This window comes from Mercurialis annua, linkage group LG8 (genome assembly GCF_937616625.2).
Source record: "Mercurialis annua linkage group LG8, ddMerAnnu1.2, whole genome shotgun sequence".
In the NCBI taxonomy this organism is placed as follows: Eukaryota; Viridiplantae; Streptophyta; class Magnoliopsida; order Malpighiales; family Euphorbiaceae; genus Mercurialis; species Mercurialis annua.
The window spans coordinates 42,589,405-42,607,213 of record NC_065577.1 but is presented as its reverse complement, the minus strand read 5'-3'; the positions used below and the strand labels follow the sequence as shown (position 1 = coordinate 42,607,213).

Here is a 17,809-nt window from a genome sequence, read left to right as displayed (position 1 = left end):
AAAATATATATAAAAATTTATAATCGATATACCGAAAATATACTGAAATTATACCAATAATAAACCAAATATTATTTTTAAATTATCTAACTTATAATTTTAATATTCTAAAATTATACCATAATTATACCGACATTATACAAATCGTACTTTTGTAATTAATTTTTATTTTTTGGTACTTTTGTAATTAATTTTAAATCAGTCGTATTTTTGTAAATAAAAAAAGTTTACAGGTATTTTTGTAAATATTTTTAAAATTTTAGGTACTTTTGTCATCGTCCCAAAGAAGAAATGCAATCTGATTCTGAACAAACTTTGAAAAATATGTATTTTTTAAAGCGAATTTTTGAAAAGTTTAGCTGGTTTTAAACAATTTTAATTATTTTCAGAGTTTTCAATAACGAGTGTGTGAACATAAATATAAGAAAACCATAAATTTATGCAAAAAATAAGCCTTTACTTTAATAAAAAAATTATATATATATATATATATACACACACATATACAGTATATATATTTTTTTTGATAATTGGGGGAGGGGGGAGCGCTTGTGGGAGGAATTGACATATACAGTATATATATACACACTCTTTATGTTTCATGCTTTATATTATTTTTACAGAAAGCACATCGCAGATATATATATCATATACTTGAAAGATATAAACTATCTCCTATGGAGCATACAAACACAGTAAAGTTTTCTAATATAAAAATACAAACACAGTAAAGCATACAAAAATACCAATTTTTAGACAAATGTATTTTTTTTAAATGATTGTCTTTTGTAATTTTTCACTTTAAATGGCGGGGAGAATATAGGGAGAAATATAAACAGAAATATATCTTTTCCAACACCCACCTATTATTGCGAGAGCAGCACAAGCTACTGTTGCTGTTAGAGTTCAAGTCCACGGTCTCGGAAATGATTCAACAAATGTGAAGTTCCGAGTTTTTTTGACAAATTTTTCTAAGAATAATATTTTAAAATTATGTGCCAAGTTAAGATGTTGAATCGATCCTTCATTTATATTAAAATTAAATAAATTATTAAACACAAACATTTTCGAATTACTTTCTAGGCAATCTAAAAACACACAAATGAATATAATTAAATTCATTTTGAAGAGTTATGAGTTCAATTATCAAAATAATTAAAATTGACTAAAGTAAATCCGTCCCATAAATTTACAGATCGAGATAACCTTTTCTCGTTCTCTAAACCGCGTCTAGTTTCTGTACTATATATATAATGCCAGAGATCTTGGTAGAGTTTGTGCATACATAGCAAAAGCTTGCCATTTTACGATATGCAGAAAAGGCTTGCACGGTATACATATTAATTAGGTTCATCCACCTAACCAGCAAAAGATAGGAAATGGATTTGTAACCTCAGAAAACATAATACATTCTAGCCCGCCACTAGGAAACTTCTCTTCAATCTAGATTAGTAATCTCACATATTCTATATTATATCAACTAAACTCTTTACTAATTACAATACTCGGCCGTAGGACCATAACAAAATGGACTTACATTGCATGTTCTTTGATAGGAGTAGAATACTCCTAGTATTTAGATAGTTTTCGCATCGCTTTATTGCGTTTTGACATGTGTTTTTAGGTGTTTCGATACCTTATTATGTGTGTTGGCGTTTCAGGTGATTTGGAGTGTTTGCGGAACTATTTGGGCTTAAAAGAGTGAAGAATTAAAGAAATATCAAAGTCGGAAGCTAAAGCAAAGAGCTAAAGAGAAATCAAGTTTTTAAAGCATGTCTTGGAAGAGAAGTTCATGAGCGAAAGAGAAGCTGAGAAGCAAAAGAAACATGTGTAATTTAACACATGTCTCGACCAAGACATGGTGCTTCTCGACCAAGACATGAAGGACCATTTTGCACGAAGGGTCATCAAAGGAGCTTCTCGGTCGAGAAGCTCAACTTAAATGAGCTTCTCGACCAAGACATGGGGAAAAAGCTGAAGACGAAATTTGTTTGAAGAAAGAGCTTTAAGTGGCCCACTTCCCTTTTTAGCCCAACAACTCTTGTACTAGGGTGTTTTTATTTCCCTTTTTATCCAGACTATATAAGACATTTTATATTTTTAGGTCAAGAATCATTCACTTTTGTAGACAACAATTTTGAATCAATCAAATTCATTCCTTTTGCTCTCTATTTTAGGATAGAATCTATATAGTTCTTGGTGTTCTTCAATTACTTTTCCAGATTTTGCTATATCGGGAAACTTATTAAATACAAGTATTGATCTTTTAATTCAAGCTTCATTATCTTGTTCATGTGTTTAAAGTTCAATTATTACTCCAAGGTATTTATTCTTTACTTTATGCCTAATCTTTACTATTGCTTAATTAGTTATGCCATGATGATGATTAGTAGCTAAACCCCTTGTTTGGGGGTTGTTATGATTGCCATGATTGATTAGATAGGTGATTAGGGTGAGGGTTTATGGGTGATGTTGGTTGTTGTGCTTCTTGAGCTTAATGCTTAGAATAGGTTGGCCTCTTATTCTTTGCTATGTGGTTCAATTAGGAGAACGAGAGTTAACTAATTAGACTATACCTAGGGGAGTACATGCTTTAGACCTAGATGCATTAGCATGATCTAGGGCTATTTTGGTTGTGGAGTTTGCTTGATTAGTTGGCTTTATTAACTCTCTTGAAATCTATGAGCACGAGAGTGGATTAGATTTCGGGATTGTTAATCAAGTTTCGACTCTTTCAATTCCGGCTCGAGAGAGCGGAATTGGTTCCGTAGAATAGCTTGACCCGACCTAAGTTCCCATCACCTTAACCCAAACTACTGAGATATGACTTTGGCATGACTAGCAACCTTTAAACGCTTTACCCTATTTGTTTAAATCGCGTGTTAATTAGTTGATTGTTGGTTATTTGTTTTAGTTAAGTAGCGTGTTTAATTAATAGTTTTTTGCAAGTTATTTTTACGTGAAACTTCAACCATTTGTGTTTTCGCTAGACGAATTGAATCATAACCAAATTTCATTCTCATCAATTGCTCCTAGAACACTCCTTGTGGGTTCGATCTCGTATTTACCGAGTATTACGAGTTGGGTTAATTACTCAACAAGTTTTTGGCGTCGTTGCCGGGGAGTGTCGAGTATTTATTGATTGATTGAAATAAGTTATTGTTCGGTCGAGTTAGCTTTATTTTCTGTTTTTATCACTTTTGTTGTTTTTGCTTCTTTCCGGATTTACGCGTGGTTTGTTTGTTGTTGTTTGTGTAGGAGATCGACTATAGTGTATGCACAATACACGAAGGGCCAATCTTCCGCTAGAACCGTTCCAAGACAACCTCGGGAGATTTGAAAGAAGTGTGAGAAGGGAGAATCGTAGACCCGTTATCATGGAACATGGGGAAGATAATTATGAGGAGGAGCAATATTACCCTCAAGACGGTGGAGTGAGGCAACATCCGCCTCCTCCACTCGATGAAAGAAATCGGCAAGAGCAACAAGGGGACAATCACCCTCAAGTTCAAGGCCATCAAGCACAAAGACAAACTTTGGGGGATTTCTTCCTCCCGGATGTGGATAATGCCACCTATGGGTGCTTTGCAAGACCGGTCACCGCGGCTACTTTTGAAATCAAGCCTAGCACGATTCAACTCCTAGAGAATCGGTGCCAATTCTTTGGGTTAGCAAGTGAGGATCCGAACGAACACATAGCCAAGTTCTTGGGAGTGTTGGACACATTCAAGCTCCATAATGCCACCTCCGATCAAATCAAGCTTCGGATGTTTCCATTCTCACTAAGAGATAAGGCAAGCTTGTGGCTTCGGTCATTACCTAATGCATCAATCCACAATTGGCGGGATCTTGCTCAAGCTTTCCTTCACAAGTACTTCCCGATGGGGAGAACCGCAAAGTTGACAAAGGACATCATTGATTATTACCAATATGAAGGGGAATCTCTCTATGAAACTTGGGAGAGGTTCAAGGATCTCCAAAGGCACGTACCTCATCATCGACTTGTAAGGGAGCATGTGCTTCAAATATTCTATAATGGATTGGGTGAGATTACAAGATCTACCATTGATTCGGCCGCGGGAGGTTCTTTGATGCAAAAGACGCTTGATGAGGCTAATGAGTTGATTGAAAAATTGGCTATGGTTAGTAGCACTTGGTCCTCGGAAAGGAGAAGACCACCGGCTCAAAAGGCATTAATGACACTTGACCAATCCAAGGAGTTTGAAGCGATGAAAGCCATGAATGCCTCTTTACAAAGTCAAGTTGATGCCTTGAAGAAGCAAGTGGGTCCACGGAATGCTCCGGTTGCGTATGTCCAAGTAGGTTGTGAGCATTGTGGGGATTTCAATCATGGAAGTAGTGAGTGCTATGCCACGGGTCAAGCGTGGAGAGAACAAGTGAATTATGTGGGAGGTCAACGCCAAGGGAATGATCCTTACTCAAATACTTATAATCCGGGTTGGAGAAACCATCCTAACTTCGGATGGAGGAATCAAGAGGGCCAAGGCAATGTGCAAGCAAATCAACAAGCGGGTCCTAGTTTCCAAGGAGGAAATAGGCCTCAACAACAAGGTCCTTATCAAGGCCCTTATCATAATAATCAAGGGCAAGGAAACAACTATGGTGGTAGACCTCAACACCCTCCGGGATTTCAACCACAAAAGAATATGTATGAGGGAAATGTGCTCTCTAAGGTACTAGAGAAGCTAGAAAAAATGGAGCAAAGGGAGAAGAATCAAGCTTCTACTATCCATCATTTGGAAACTCAAATTTCTCAAATGGCCATTTCGCTTCAAGGAAGACCTCAAGGAGGGTTGCCATCTACTACGGAGAACAACCCTAGAGAGCATGTTAAGGCGGTAGAGCTTCGAAGCGGGAGGAATCTTGAGAAAGCCAATGGAAAAAAACAAGTGGTTGAGGAGGATGAGCCTCAAGTTGTTGTTGATATAGCAAGCTCAAGTCGCGAGATACCAAGGGATGGTGAGGAAGTGTTTATTGAGGTTGAAGAGCCTTATGTGAGACCACCACCACCACCACCGTTTGTACCACCGGTTCCATTCCCAAGCCGGTTAAGGAAAGCTCAAGGGAACGAAAAGTTTCATAAGTTCCTTGAGATCTTCAAGAAGTTGCAAATCAATCTTAGCTTGGCGGATGCACTCCGGGAGATGCCGCAATATGCCAAGTTCTTGAAGGACATCATTACCAACAAACGGAGTTGGGATAGCGGTGCAACGGTTCCTATTCCGGAAGTGTGTAGCTCAATCATCTTGAATGATCTACCGGCTAAGTTGAAGGACCCAGGGAGTTTCTCTATACCTTGCACTATAGGAAACATGAGTTCCATTAATTGCTTATGTGATCTAGGTGCTAGCATCAATCTTATGCCTTTAACTCTTTTCAGGAAGCTTTGTGGAGATCAAACCGTGAAAAGCACCTCGATGGTACTCCAACTAGCGGATCATTCGTTAAAAAGGCCGTTTGGGATTGTTGAGGATGTGCTTGTCAAGGTAGATAAATTTATCTTCCCCGTTGATTTTGTTATATTGGACTATGCGGTTGATAAGGAGTGCCCAATGATCTTGGGGCGACCCTTCATGAACACCGGAAGGGCATTAATTGATGTGCATGGTGGGAAATTGACCTTGCGAATCGATGAGGAAACGGTTGAGTTTGACATGAAGAAGGTCATGAGGGGTACCATCGAGGAAGAGGATTGTATGAGGGTTGATTTCGTGGATAATCTTGTGAAGGATCAACTTGAAGCAAATGTGGAAGTAATGAATAGGGGAAATGTGCGAAAAATTGATGATTTTGAGCTCCCAGACTCATGTCTTGGTCGAGAAGCAAGAGACAGTGCATGTCTTGGTCGAGAAGCAAGGTTTGAAATTGCTTCGTGCAAAAATGACCTTCATGTCTCGACCAAGACATCCTCTTCTCGATCAAGACAAGGCAAAAATTTGCCATGTCTTGATCGAGAAGCTCATGTCTTGACCAAGACATGAAGGTCATTTTTGCAACCGGCAATTCGATGCCTTGATGAAGAAATACAATGTGTACCATCGGGTTGCTACCCCCTATCACCCACAAACGAGCGGGCAAGTTGAGGTCTCCAACCGAGAGTTGAAACGGATACTCGAGAAGACGGTGAATGGCACTCGTAAGGATTGGAGCTTGAAGCTTGATGATGCACTATGGGCATACCGCACGGCATTCAAAACGCCTTTAGGGATGACCCCCTATCGCATTGTGTATGGTAAGGCGTGCCATTTGCCTTTGGAATTGGAGCACCGGGCTTATTGGGCGATTAAAAAGTTGAACTTTGACCTTAAGGCGGCGAGGGAAAAACGTTTGTTGCAATTAAATGAATTGGAGGAATTCCGGTTCTCGGCATATGAAAATGCGAAACTCTATAAGGAGGAGACCAAGCGTTGGCATGACGCCCACATTTCCCCCAAAAGCTTTGAGGTAGGAGCTTATGTTTTAGTGTACAATTCACGGTTGAGGCTATTTCCGGGCAAGCTTAAGTCCCGATGGAGTGGGCCATTCAAAATTCGGAGCGTGGCAAGTCACGGAGCCATCGAGCTAGAAAACCAAGGAGGTGAAACGTTTAAGGTCAACGGACACCGTTGCAAGCCTTACTTGGGGCCTTTGACGGATCAAATTGGGGAGCAATGTTACCTCGACCCACCCACTTGAGTTCGCCATGTGATAGTCGAGCTTTCGACTTTAAACAAGCGCACTCAGGAGGCAATCCCGAGAGGTTCGATTTCCTTTTTCGTTTAGTTTTCATCTTGTTAATATTTTAATTTTAGTATTTTTATTTGAGTTATTTATGTCTTGTTGTTCAAGATAACTTCGGGGTATTTGCCTTGCTTGTGTTGTGTAGGATTTCATATTTGAAATTTTTGTGAGAAATGTCAGTTTTATGCATGTCTCGATCGAGAAGCACTTTTAAGTGATGCTTCTCGGTCGAGACATGAAGGCAGTTTTCAGACGAAGCAATTTAAACATTGCTTCTCGATCGAGAAGCACCACTTAAAGAGCTTCTCGATCGAGAAGCACACTGCTGAGCCAAAACTGAACTTTTTCTCATAAATTTCAAAATTCAAATGGGTCAAAGGCACATGGATTGATGACGTGGCAAGGATCCAAGCCATCCAAAAGAAACACAATTCACATGGATCACCAAATTAGGGGAATCTCAACCATCCAATAATTCAACTTGCCATTTAAGAACACCCAACCCTTCATCTTCTTCCCCACTTTTACTCAAATTAGAAAATCAACTCCATAGCCTCTCCTCCCTCTCAAGAAATCCGGCCACCACTCTACCCACCCAAAAATCCTACCACTTTTCACACCAAAAATCATGAAGAAAGCCACCAAATCAAGCTGGTCTCACCAAGCCCCAAGTTCCGCTCAAGAACCACGACCACAACGTGCTTCACGCCGGAAAGCAGCCGCCGCCGGACCAAATTCCACCACGGCTTTAACTCGCCAATTTAATGCTCCCTTTGAAATCCGTAGTGCCGAAGAAGGGAAAAAGTATGAAGCTTTGAAGGAACGCGGTTTGGCAATCCCATTCGGAATTTGTTGGAATTCCATGAGGGATTTGGGTTTAGAAGAAGAAGTGAAGCGTCACTTGGCGGTGTTGGGTTTGCAATTCATGGCGGAACTCTCTCATGATGTCTTTGAAGAATTGGTGTATGAATTTTTCACCACCTTGGAACCCCTCCCTCAATGCCCGGGAGACATGAGATTTCGATTGCGAAATGAGAGTTGGAGTCTCACTAAGGGTGACTTGACTAGGTATTTCCGCTTGCGGAATTCGGGTTTGAAGGCGACACCATCACGGTTTGATTGGGACGCGGCATGGCGTGAGTTATCCGATAAAGAGGTGTTCCAGGCAAGGGTGTCGAAGGTAAACGACATAAAAGATACGGCTTTGGTGGTGGTAATCAAGTGGTTAGGCCACACTTTTGGGGGGCAAACCGAGTACAACAAGGTGGGCGAAAGTGAGTTATTTATGTTGAACGCGATTATGCACCCCGAGGTGGAAGCATATCAAGTGGATTCGGCGGAAATGCTTTATCGGAAGTTGCAAGCGGTCCCGGACAATACCACACCTCTTGGGTTTGCTTCACTCGTGTATTTTTTGGCACAACGCAAAGGGTTAACCGATACCTCCGACTACACCTACACGGCTCCGAGAATGATTAACACGGAGCATTTGGAGCGGGCTAAGTATGTTCACAATGGTGTAGTCCTTCCTTACTACAAGCGTCCGGCTTGGGTTAAGGAGCATGGAGCGGAGGCGGCTCGTAGAGCGGAATTTGGGGAGGAAGCCGAGTTTGTGCCCGAGGAAATCCCACCGCCGGCTCCGAGAAGGCAAAAGGAGCAACCACGAAGGAAAGGCAAGGGAGTCGAGCAATCTAGCGCTCAAGGCGAAGAAGAGGCACCACAAGGAGGTTTTGCGGAAGCAAGTTATGGGGGGGCCGAGGCCCAATGGTCCGCTTTTGACCATCGATTTAATGAAATGGCGGATTACAACCGCCAAGCTTGGGCGGAGCAAAAAGAAATTTTGGAGCGAATGGAGACGGCCCAAAGGCGGGGAATGGCAAGAATTGAATATAAGCAAGGGCGGTTGAAAGATAAAATCGAGCGCCAAAGGGCGGATTTCCGAAATTATGTGAATGGTCAAGGCATCATTGAGTGGATTGACACTCCACCTCAATCCCCCGCTACTCCGGAGTTCGACTAGCGAGATTTGCACTTTCAACTCTCTCATACAATTTCGTGCTTTATTTTATTTCTATGCTTTAGGGACTAAGCTAGAAATAGTGTGAGGAGGGTTGTGAAATTGTATCTCGTGTTTTATCTTGTTTATTTCTTTATGTCTTTTACTTTATGTCGTGTGTTTAGGATTGTTTAGTTTTGATTAGTTGTTTTGTGGCACCTCTAGCTCTAAATCATTGGCTTAGTATGTTGAGAGCATGATTAGTAACTTTGGTGTACGTATGAAAGTTGTCAACAATTGTTATGTCCCGATCAATGAATTTATTCAAATGCGTTTTCTAGTTTAATCAATCGAATGTCGATGCTTGCCTAATGAAATGCAATTTGTATGACATGTTTCGATAAGATTAGGGTGAATTTGAGTAATGGCTTGTGTGATTTTCAAATTTCCTGAGGTTACTTAATGCGGATTCATGATTTGTACCAAAAAATTGAAAGAAGTTTAACTTGTGAAAATTCAGTTTTTGGCATGTCTTGATCGAGAAGCACTTTTAAGTGGTGCTTCTCGACCAAGACATGAAGGACAGTTTTGTGCGAAGCGTTTTTAAAATAGCTTCTCGATCGAGAAGCACTTTTAAGTGATGCTTCTCGATCGAGAAGCACACTGCTGGGGCAAAAAGGAACCTTTCAAAAACTGAATTATTTGTCACACTTTGGCACTTTTTCATAAGAATTAAGTTTTTGGGCATGACACCACTTTTATTTGAGCATGTTTTGAGCCTAATTGTCTTTTGTGAGTGTCCGTTGCATGCCTAATTCCTAGAACTTGCTCGGTGTCCGTTCGAGACTATATGGTTGAGTGTCGATAACTAGATGAGTATGGCATTAGGATTACCCCATTTTCTTAAAACCACTTAAAAGCCTACCCTTTACCATTAGATTACACCCTTTGAGCCTTAGCCAAATTGTTTATTGGTTTCACCACACTTTCACACATTGTATCCCTTCAACATTTTACCTCTAAAAACACCCCAATTTGACTTGATTAACTTAAAATTGAAAAAAAAAATTGATTCTAGCTTGATGAAAAAGAAAGAAAATGTGAACAAGTGCTTAAAAGAAAGAAAAATAAAATTAGATGCCTTGAAAAGAAAAGAAAAGAAAAAAAAGAGAATAAGAAAAGCATGGAAAAGAAAACAAAGAAAATAAACAAAGGCAATCAAAAATGAAAAGTTCACAAGTGCGGAAAAATTTCGAGCTAGATCGAAAGTTAGTAGTGTTTTATAAGTAAGTTTTCAAGTCAAGTTGTAGCCATATTTATCCATTTTTACCTACCCCTAACCCTTAGCCAAGTTACAACCCTTAACAAGTCCATATGATAGTTGTTGATTACCGAACTAAGTAGTGGAGTCCGGGACTAAGAGCAAGCCTATGGTGAATTTGCATATGTATTGAGCTTTACTTTCGCACCCGAAACACTTGAGTGTTAGAGTGATCCCTTGTGAGGAATGATGCCCTTACTTGATGCTTATGAACATAGTGCCATGATTTGCTAATTTTGATTAACCAATGTGTTGCATTTCCCGTAGATGATGGTAAGCTCGAGATTGTTTGACATAATGCCATATCATTAGTAGTCTCATTGTCATCGGGATATGTCATTATAATTGCATTCATCATTTGTTTGCATCGCTTTTGGTTGATGATATTAGACGATTGCATTTGTAACTTCATTGATTGGGAATTCGTTGTTGACATTTGTTCATAATTGCCAAGGTTGTTGATTGTGTTAGTAGTAAGATTCATTTCTTGCTTAAGGACAAGCAAGGGTTTAGTGTGAGGAGGTTTGATAGGAGTAGAATACTCCTAGTATTTAGATAGTTTTCGCATCGCTTTATTGCGTTTTGACATGTGTTTTTAGGTGTTTCGATACCTTATTATGTGTGTTGGAGTTTCAGGTGATTTGGAGTGTTTGCGGAACTATTTGGGCTTAAAAGAGTGAAGAATTAAAGAAATATCAAAGTCGGAAGCTAAAGCAAAGAGCTAAAGAGAAATCAAGTTTTTAAAGCATGTCTTGGAAGAGAAGTTCATGAGCGAAAGAGAAGCTGAGAAGCAAAAGAAACATGTGTAATTTAACACATGTCTCGACCAAGACATGGTGCTTCTCGACCAAGACATGAAGGACCATTTTGCACGAAGGGTCATCAAAGGAGCTTCTCGGTCGAGAAGCTCAACTTAAATGAGCTTCTCGACCAAGACATGGGGAAAAAGCTGAAGACGAAATTTGTTTGAAGAAAGAGCTTTAAGTGGCCCACTTCCCTTTTTAGCCCAACAACTCTTGTACTAGGGTGTTTTTATTTCCCTTTTTATCCAGACTATATAAGACACTTTATATTTTTAGGTCAAGAATCATTCACTTTTGTAGACAACAATTTTGAATCAATCAAATTCATTCCTTTTGCTCTCTATTTTAGGATAGAATCTATATAGTTCTTGGTGTTCTTCAATTACTTTTCCAGATTTTGCTATATTGGGAAACTTATTAAATACAAGTATTGATCTTTTAATTCAAGCTTCATTATCTTGTTCATGTGTTTAAAGTTCAATTATTACTCCAAGGTATTTATTCTTTACTTTATGCCTAATCTTTACTATTGCTTAATTAGTTATGCCATGATGATGATTAGTAGCTAAACCCCTTGTTTGGGGGTTATTATGATTGTCATGATTGATTAGATAGGTGATTAGGGTGAGGGTTTATGGGTGATGTTGGTTGTTGTGCTTCTTGAGCTTAATGCTTAGAATAGGTTGGCCTCTTATTCTTTGCTATGTGGTTCAATTAGGAGAACGAGAGTTAACTAATTAGACTATACCTAGGGGAGTACATGCTTTAGACCTAGATGCATTAGCATGATCTAAGGCTATTTTGGTTGTGGAGTTTGCTTGATTAATTGGCTTTATTAACTCTCTTGAAATCTATGAGCACGAGAGTGGATTAGATTTCGGGATTGTTAATCAAGTTTCGACTCTTTCAATTCCGGCTCGAGAGAGCGGAATTGGTTCCGTAGAATAGCTTGACCCGACCTAAGTTCCCATCACCTTAACCCAAACTACTTAGATATGACTTTGGCATGACTAGCAACCTCTAAACGCTTTACCCTATTTGTTTAAATCGCGTGTTAATTAGTTGATTGTTGGTTATTTGTTTTAGTTAAGTAGCGTGTTTAATTAATAGTTTTTTGCAAGTTATTTTTACGTGAAACTTCAACCATTTGTGTTTTCGCTAAACGAATTGAATCATAACCAAATTTCATTCTCATCAATTGCTCCTAGAACACTCCTTGTGGGTTCGATCTCGTATTTACCGAGTATTACGAGTTGGATTAATTACTCAACATTCTTACAAGGGTAGCACATGTATATCGGAAGTGCCCGTAATATACATTAAATGATTGCGATAACAGCCGGAATCATACAGCAGCAGTGCAGAAGAAGGCTCTTTTCCCAATTCCTTTGAGTCCAGTTGCTTTCCAGCCATGATTTTGCTTGTATCGCTCCACCTGTCAAAATATTCGAGGCAAACAAAAAACACACACACATATACACAAGTTACGACTAAAAAAGCCGAAAGACGAGCACGAAATGCTACGACGATAGAGATGTGGGGCTAGTTGCATACAGTGTCTAATATTGTGCCATTGCTATCCAGGCCTCCGAATGCATAAATTGCATCTCTCATCACAACAGCACCGAAATATCCTCTCGCTATACTCATTGATCCCTCCATTATCCATACACCAACACGAGGGTCAAGCACCTCCACAGTCGAGAGCATCTTTCCGTCATAGCCACCCAAGGCATATCTTCAAGCATAATTTTTCATGATTTAGTCTCCAATAAAGAAATAATGAAAAATAAATTGAAAATGAAAGTCAACTCACAGTTTCTCATTCAGAACAACCATGGAGTGCCATCCCCTTTTCATATTCAAACTCCCGAGCTGTATCCATGAATGCTCTCTTGGATCATATCTCTCGACTGAGCTGAGATGTTACAGAAAACAATGAAAATTTCTCAGCGAGTCACTTTGAACTGTAACTGTTAACTTGTACATTTAATCCTAATGAGCAACTGGTAAGCCAATTCTTCATCCATGAAGCACGTAAATTATTAATCGCCCACAAAAACGTTATCACTTTGTTTATTCCACTTCCCAAAGCTCAGTATCAGAAAAATAAAATTTCATGAACATGGAAGACGTCTCTCTAAATCAGTACAAAAGTGTTTAAATGGAAAAAAAATGTCCTACATTTTCAGACCACCCTACAAAAATAGTAATAATGCAAGGAGGAGTTGTCAATATGGTACATAGCTAAGCTTACCTCAGGTAGTAATGTTAGGAGTGTATGATGAAAAGTACTGTAAGTTGGTGACCATTATTTAGTTGCAAGCTTTAATAAAATTTATGAGCAAACTTTAACTAGCTACTTATCCACTGAATAATTAGAAATAACAAATCAAGGAAAAGAACGTGGTATCATACTTTAAGTAACCACTTTCGTTGTAACCTCCAGCAACATAAATTATGCCGCCTATTTCTGCTGCAGCAGGAGCATACCGCTGACGGACAAAGAAAAGTCGAGCAAGTTATAAATCCCACAGAGCAAATACCTTAAATGCAGTAAGCACAACTAAGTACAAAAGCAAAACAGATTATAATGTATTTTCAACTGAAAAGGGTATAATAATTACCCCTTTTCATCAAGAGCACTATCAGAAAGTAAGAGATGTCCCATAGTGTGTCTAACTACTGAACGTACTTTTAGAAGGTACCTTTTCAAGCATGGATTGAACAGAAATCCATTTTGCAGCATTTACATCCAACATTTCCACATCTGAAAGAGATCCTTCCTCATTTCCACCTCCAACAGCAAATATCTTATTGTTTAGTGAAACACCTGATAAGTGCCCTTTTCTTCGATTCAAGGAAGGACGAGAAATCCACTGATTGGTTGTTGGATTGTATGAGTCAACTTCACATACAGATATAATAAGCAACTTTACCTTGTGAGGGGCAGTAAAATAGCTTTAAAAACTGATATTAACGTAAGGATGGAAAGTCGAATGCAAAAACACATGTTGAAATTTGTTATTAAAAATACACATCGGCAACAAAACCTTTAAAGGCATAGTTGAATAACAAAATATACCTGTGTCATACCACTGATCACCATGCACACCGCCAAACACAAAAAGTTCACCATTTAAATTTGCTGCAGAAGTATGTGAACGTGCAAAATTCATCGGAACAAGGGGTTGCTTTAGGTCTTTAAAAGGAGAATAGGAGTCTAAATTTGACAGCCACGATGAACCGTCGTACCCTCCCGCTATAAGCAGCAACTCATCAGTGTTTAGAAGGCTTGATTCCAGCATTTCGCATCTTCCTTTCAAATGTTGCATTTCAACCCTTGATACGATCTGAATTGTAAAATTTTTAATCGAATTAATTCCATAAACAGAAAAGTGGCAAGAGAAACTCAAAATAGGAGGAAAGGATTAAAATAACCACATAAAACAACCTCTTAAAATTTTCATATAAAAAGAAGAAAAAAAGAGAGGAGGATAATCACTGTATTTAATGCCAAGAAATTAAGTTAACCTTAATGATTATAAAGCCAACAAGCTATTGCAATGATTTTATGCATACATATAAATAAAATAAGAATTTAATGAAAAATCATAGCATTGGACAAGATTAACGACACCTTTAGAATTTGAAAAACAATATCGACTTCCCAAAGAGGCATGCAGTAAGAAATTATGGAGAAATTATAGTGCTTTGACAAGAAACGCTGATGAAAAAGCAAATTACCAGCTCCTGCTCCAAGAAATCAATTTTCCGAGCTTGAATTAAATGAGATCCCTTCAACTCTTCCACTTCCAGCAGTAACTTCAAGAATATATCACAATCACAAGGCTATCAGATCAAGAAAATTAACAGATAAATGATCAATTACAATTACTAGACTCAATTACCTTTGCCATTGTAAAATTAAAATCAGTACACTTGGGTTCGGAACCATATGCTTCTGTTGTATGTGCTGCAAGTTCAACTTGACTATCCTCGGCTATAATCATAGTTGCCATAGATTCATATAAGGATTCAGAATTAGCTTCAGTATCTAAGTGTTCTTCATCAGGTTGGGACGGCTGAATTTCTTCGTGCAAAGAGGGTGAAACAGATGATGAGCTCCAGTCTGAAGTGTAAGAATCTTCTTGGAGATTAGAAACTTGTGCTTCTTGCCATGAATCAGGAGCAGTTCCACAACCAGAGTCTTCAGCTTTTGACTCTTCAATTTCCCTTCTAGGATCAGAAGCAATTTCATTATTGAACAAGGCAGTCCATGGTTTCTGGGGCACAGAACTACCCATACCACTAGAAGTAATAGAATGATTTTCAGGTTGAGCTCTCTGAACAACAGATGAGCTCGTATTTTTCACAATAGAAGAATAAGAAATCCCACAGCTAGGTTTCATACTTGCGATGTATATATCTTTGTCTGTTAATCCTCCATTATTATCAACCTGACTTTCTAGCCTCTGCTTTTCTCTGTTAAGATAAATATAACTCAGACAGGAACAGCACCTTTTGAATAATCTTACTTGTGTAATTGTTGTGTTAAAAGTATCAAATGTGCAACAGTCTTACCTTGCATTAGAGCCAAAAGAACCTCTGAGCAGAGAGTTCTGCTTCTGAGTCATTGGAAAGGAAGAAAACAGAGAAATTAATTTTTTTGTTTGATTCTGATCCAATTCAAACCAAAAATACTTCGGTGCATGGTAGTTTTCTGCAAGTATAGGACCAAATTGATCTTCACTGAGTGGCTGACACTGCATCTTAGTGCGGAATTTAACCTAACACCCAAAAACACTAGCATTCAGCATTACATTTGCAGCTAGAAAAACCCCATAAATTGATGCAGGAGCACCATGCATTACCTGCGCAGGATATGGAGTAGAATCAGAGCCATCTTCAGTCCATGCTTGTGGATTGATATTCAATCTTCCATTACTTGCAGCCTCATATAGTCCATGAAGCTTTCTATCACTGTAATTGAATAGAAAGAGCGGCAAACCAGGGTTGATGTTCTTCACATATGTGTAATGAGGAGCAGGTATTCCTGCCCATGAAGTCCAACCATACTTATGGAGTTGTGGAGTCAACGTTATCAAAAACAACCATATAATGCATGATGAATTTTCTTAGTCCAAGTCCAACTAAATAAGCACAAACAAAATAAGACAGCAACTTACCAAAAATGGAGTTTTCAAAACACTCCTGAATAGTGCTATGCTTGCACCCGAAAATTACTGCAGCTAAATCTTTTTCCCTAAGGTTCCTTGCAGAGTAGATGCCATTTCCAGTCCATGAAGAAGGCTGGGATTTCTCTGTAGCAATAATTGTTTGTGTTTTCCTTCCGGCGCCCATTTTGTTGATCCAAAAGATAGAACAAATAACGACGGGAACTATTTCAGTAGCTTTGCACCTTACAGTAAAAGTTAAAATTGTAACTTAGTTGCATAACCTTGAACACTACCGCATTCTAATCCAAGAAACATCAACAAGAGAATAGATATGCAAGCACATGAAAATCTATTACAAAGAAAAATTTACCTACAGGATGCATAGATTACAAGAATCCTATATCAAGTTCATTTTTTATTTCAAGTTAAAAATAAATAAACGACTTAGAATTAGCAGTCATGGAGGGCGAGGGCCATGGCCATGGCCCCCCTCCAAGTTTCTGAAAATGGCAAAATTAGTACCTAATCTTCTTACATTTTACAATTTGTCCTCCCCTAGTTTTAAAAATTGCCTTCTCCATATAATATATACTTTAATTTGGCTCCCCTACTGTTAGAATTCTGGCTCCGTCACTGAGAATCAGACTCAAAAATACATCTGATTTCAGCATAAATCTAAGACATTCAAACATAATAACAATTAACATGAAATTAAATCAATTCTTTTTATGAACAAAATGACAAAGTGAAATCATATCCCAAGAATTGCAATTGTATTTTCATTTCTAAGCCAACCAAACATGTCACTATAGTCAACTCTCAAACATACAAAAACACTAACAAATCATGCTCATTCAACTACTCATTTCCACACACATGCACAGATAAAAAGCAAAATCATAATTCACCTCTTGCTTTACACATATAACAGTTCAATTCAACACTAAAACAAAATGGATGGTTATAAGAAAAAAATAATTTCACCTCTTGCTTACATATTATTATGAGTTAATTAAATAATTTTTTTACAAGCTTGAACTAAAAAAATCTAAAAAAAAATCACAATTCTGCGCGGTTATAAGAAAAAACAATTTCACCTCTTGCTTAATTAAAAGATTCCATTATAAACATGAACTACTAGAAATCTGATTAATCACGCCATAAAATGCCAAAAATAGTAAATGCACGGCATCTAAATTGTAATAAAACAAAAGCTAAACAAAGATCACGATGCAGACAGTTACCTGAGATTGTAAAGCTGGAGGGTGATTAACGGAGCTGAGCACTGAGGAGTGTTAGTTTCTCGAGAAAATGTTAGGGTTTCAAGTTTACTAGGAAAGGAAAAACAGCAGGAGTAGTACTAGAAGCAGAGCCGGTGATACTTAAATAGTAAAATTTGAATGAAAAGAAAGAGAGGTGACAGACAGAGGTCTAATACCAAAAGGCAAAGCGCGAAATGCCTGCGATTTATAGTATAGTGGTACAAAAATTAGAGAAATTTATTCTTTCTGTAATTACTAATTTGTCCCTGCCAATAATTTTGTTCTTTTGTGTTGAATTGGGAGGGAGGGGTGTTGTGTGGGGGAGGGTAATTTGGGGATTTAAGTGTGGGCAGGATGGGCCAACTGCCAAGAAGGAAATCTTTGTGAATTTTTCATACTCAACCTGCTCTTATTGTATTATTCATGTTGAATTTATTGCCTATATATTTGTGAATTTTTGTTTTTATTTTTGTTTTGTTTAGCTTTTTTTTGGGGTGTAGTAAAGA

At 38.3% G+C, this 17,809-nt stretch overlaps 2 protein-coding genes and 1 non-coding gene across 4 annotated transcripts; 1 reads left to right on the top strand and 2 right to left on the bottom strand.

Annotated features, from left to right (window-relative positions):
- Positions 1-1,384: 1,384 nt before the first annotated feature.
- LOC126662209 (uncharacterized) lies at positions 1,385-17,487 on the bottom strand. 2 transcript variants are annotated; one of them, XM_050356113.2, is made up of 13 exons: positions 17,286-17,487; positions 16,051-16,283; positions 15,736-15,917; positions 15,446-15,651; positions 14,773-15,346; positions 14,609-14,686; positions 13,947-14,214; positions 13,570-13,769; positions 13,280-13,356; positions 12,678-12,779; positions 12,416-12,599; positions 12,139-12,296; positions 1,385-1,550 (listed from the first exon to the last, which is right to left on the bottom strand). In XM_050356113.2, exons 2-12 carry the CDS (start codon positions 16,223-16,225, stop codon positions 12,207-12,209), a joined length of 2,136 nt encoding a protein of 711 aa, XP_050212070.1. In that variant the 5' UTR covers positions 16,226-16,283; positions 17,286-17,487; the 3' UTR covers positions 1,385-1,550; positions 12,139-12,206. The 2 variants fall into 2 exon arrangements, with proteins under 2 accessions (XP_050212070.1, XP_055960027.1); XM_056104052.1 differs by lacking the exon at positions 1,385-1,550 and having other exon boundaries at positions 12,029-12,298; positions 12,418-12,599.
- Positions 3,897-4,004, bottom strand: LOC126662409 (small nucleolar RNA R71). Its single transcript, XR_007635784.1, has one exon. It is a non-coding gene; the product is annotated as a small nucleolar RNA R71 (small nucleolar RNA).
- Positions 4,197-6,002, top strand: LOC126662116 (uncharacterized). Its single transcript, XM_050356002.1, has 4 exons — positions 4,197-4,458; positions 4,549-4,694; positions 4,857-5,038; positions 5,144-6,002. Exons 1-4 carry the CDS (start codon positions 4,197-4,199, stop codon positions 6,000-6,002), a joined length of 1,449 nt encoding a protein of 482 aa, XP_050211959.1.
- Positions 17,488-17,809: the final 322 nt, after the last annotated feature.

Excerpts from the sequence above, each read along its gene's own strand:
- LOC126662116 (XM_050356002.1), top strand. The coding sequence starts at position 4,197 with ATGACACTTGACCAATCCAAGGAGTTTGAAGCGATGAAAGCCATGAAT. Across the intron at positions 4,459-4,548 it reads CTCAAATACTTATAATCCGG|GAGGAAATAGGCCTCAACAA; the intron begins GTTGGAGAAACC and ends CTAGTTTCCAAG. Across the intron at positions 4,695-4,856 it reads AGGGAAATGTGCTCTCTAAG|GCGGTAGAGCTTCGAAGCGG; the intron begins GTACTAGAGAAG and ends GAGCATGTTAAG.
- LOC126662209 (XM_050356113.2), bottom strand. The coding sequence starts at position 16,225 with ATGGGCGCCGGAAGGAAAACACAAACAATTATTGCTACAGAGAAATCC. Across the intron at positions 12,780-13,279 it reads AACGAAAGTGGTTACTTAAA|CTCAGTCGAGAGATATGATC; the intron begins GTATGATACCAC and ends GTAACATCTCAG. Across the intron at positions 12,600-12,677 it reads GTTGTTCTGAATGAGAAACT|ATATGCCTTGGGTGGCTATG; the intron begins GTGAGTTGACTT and ends TTATGCTTGAAG.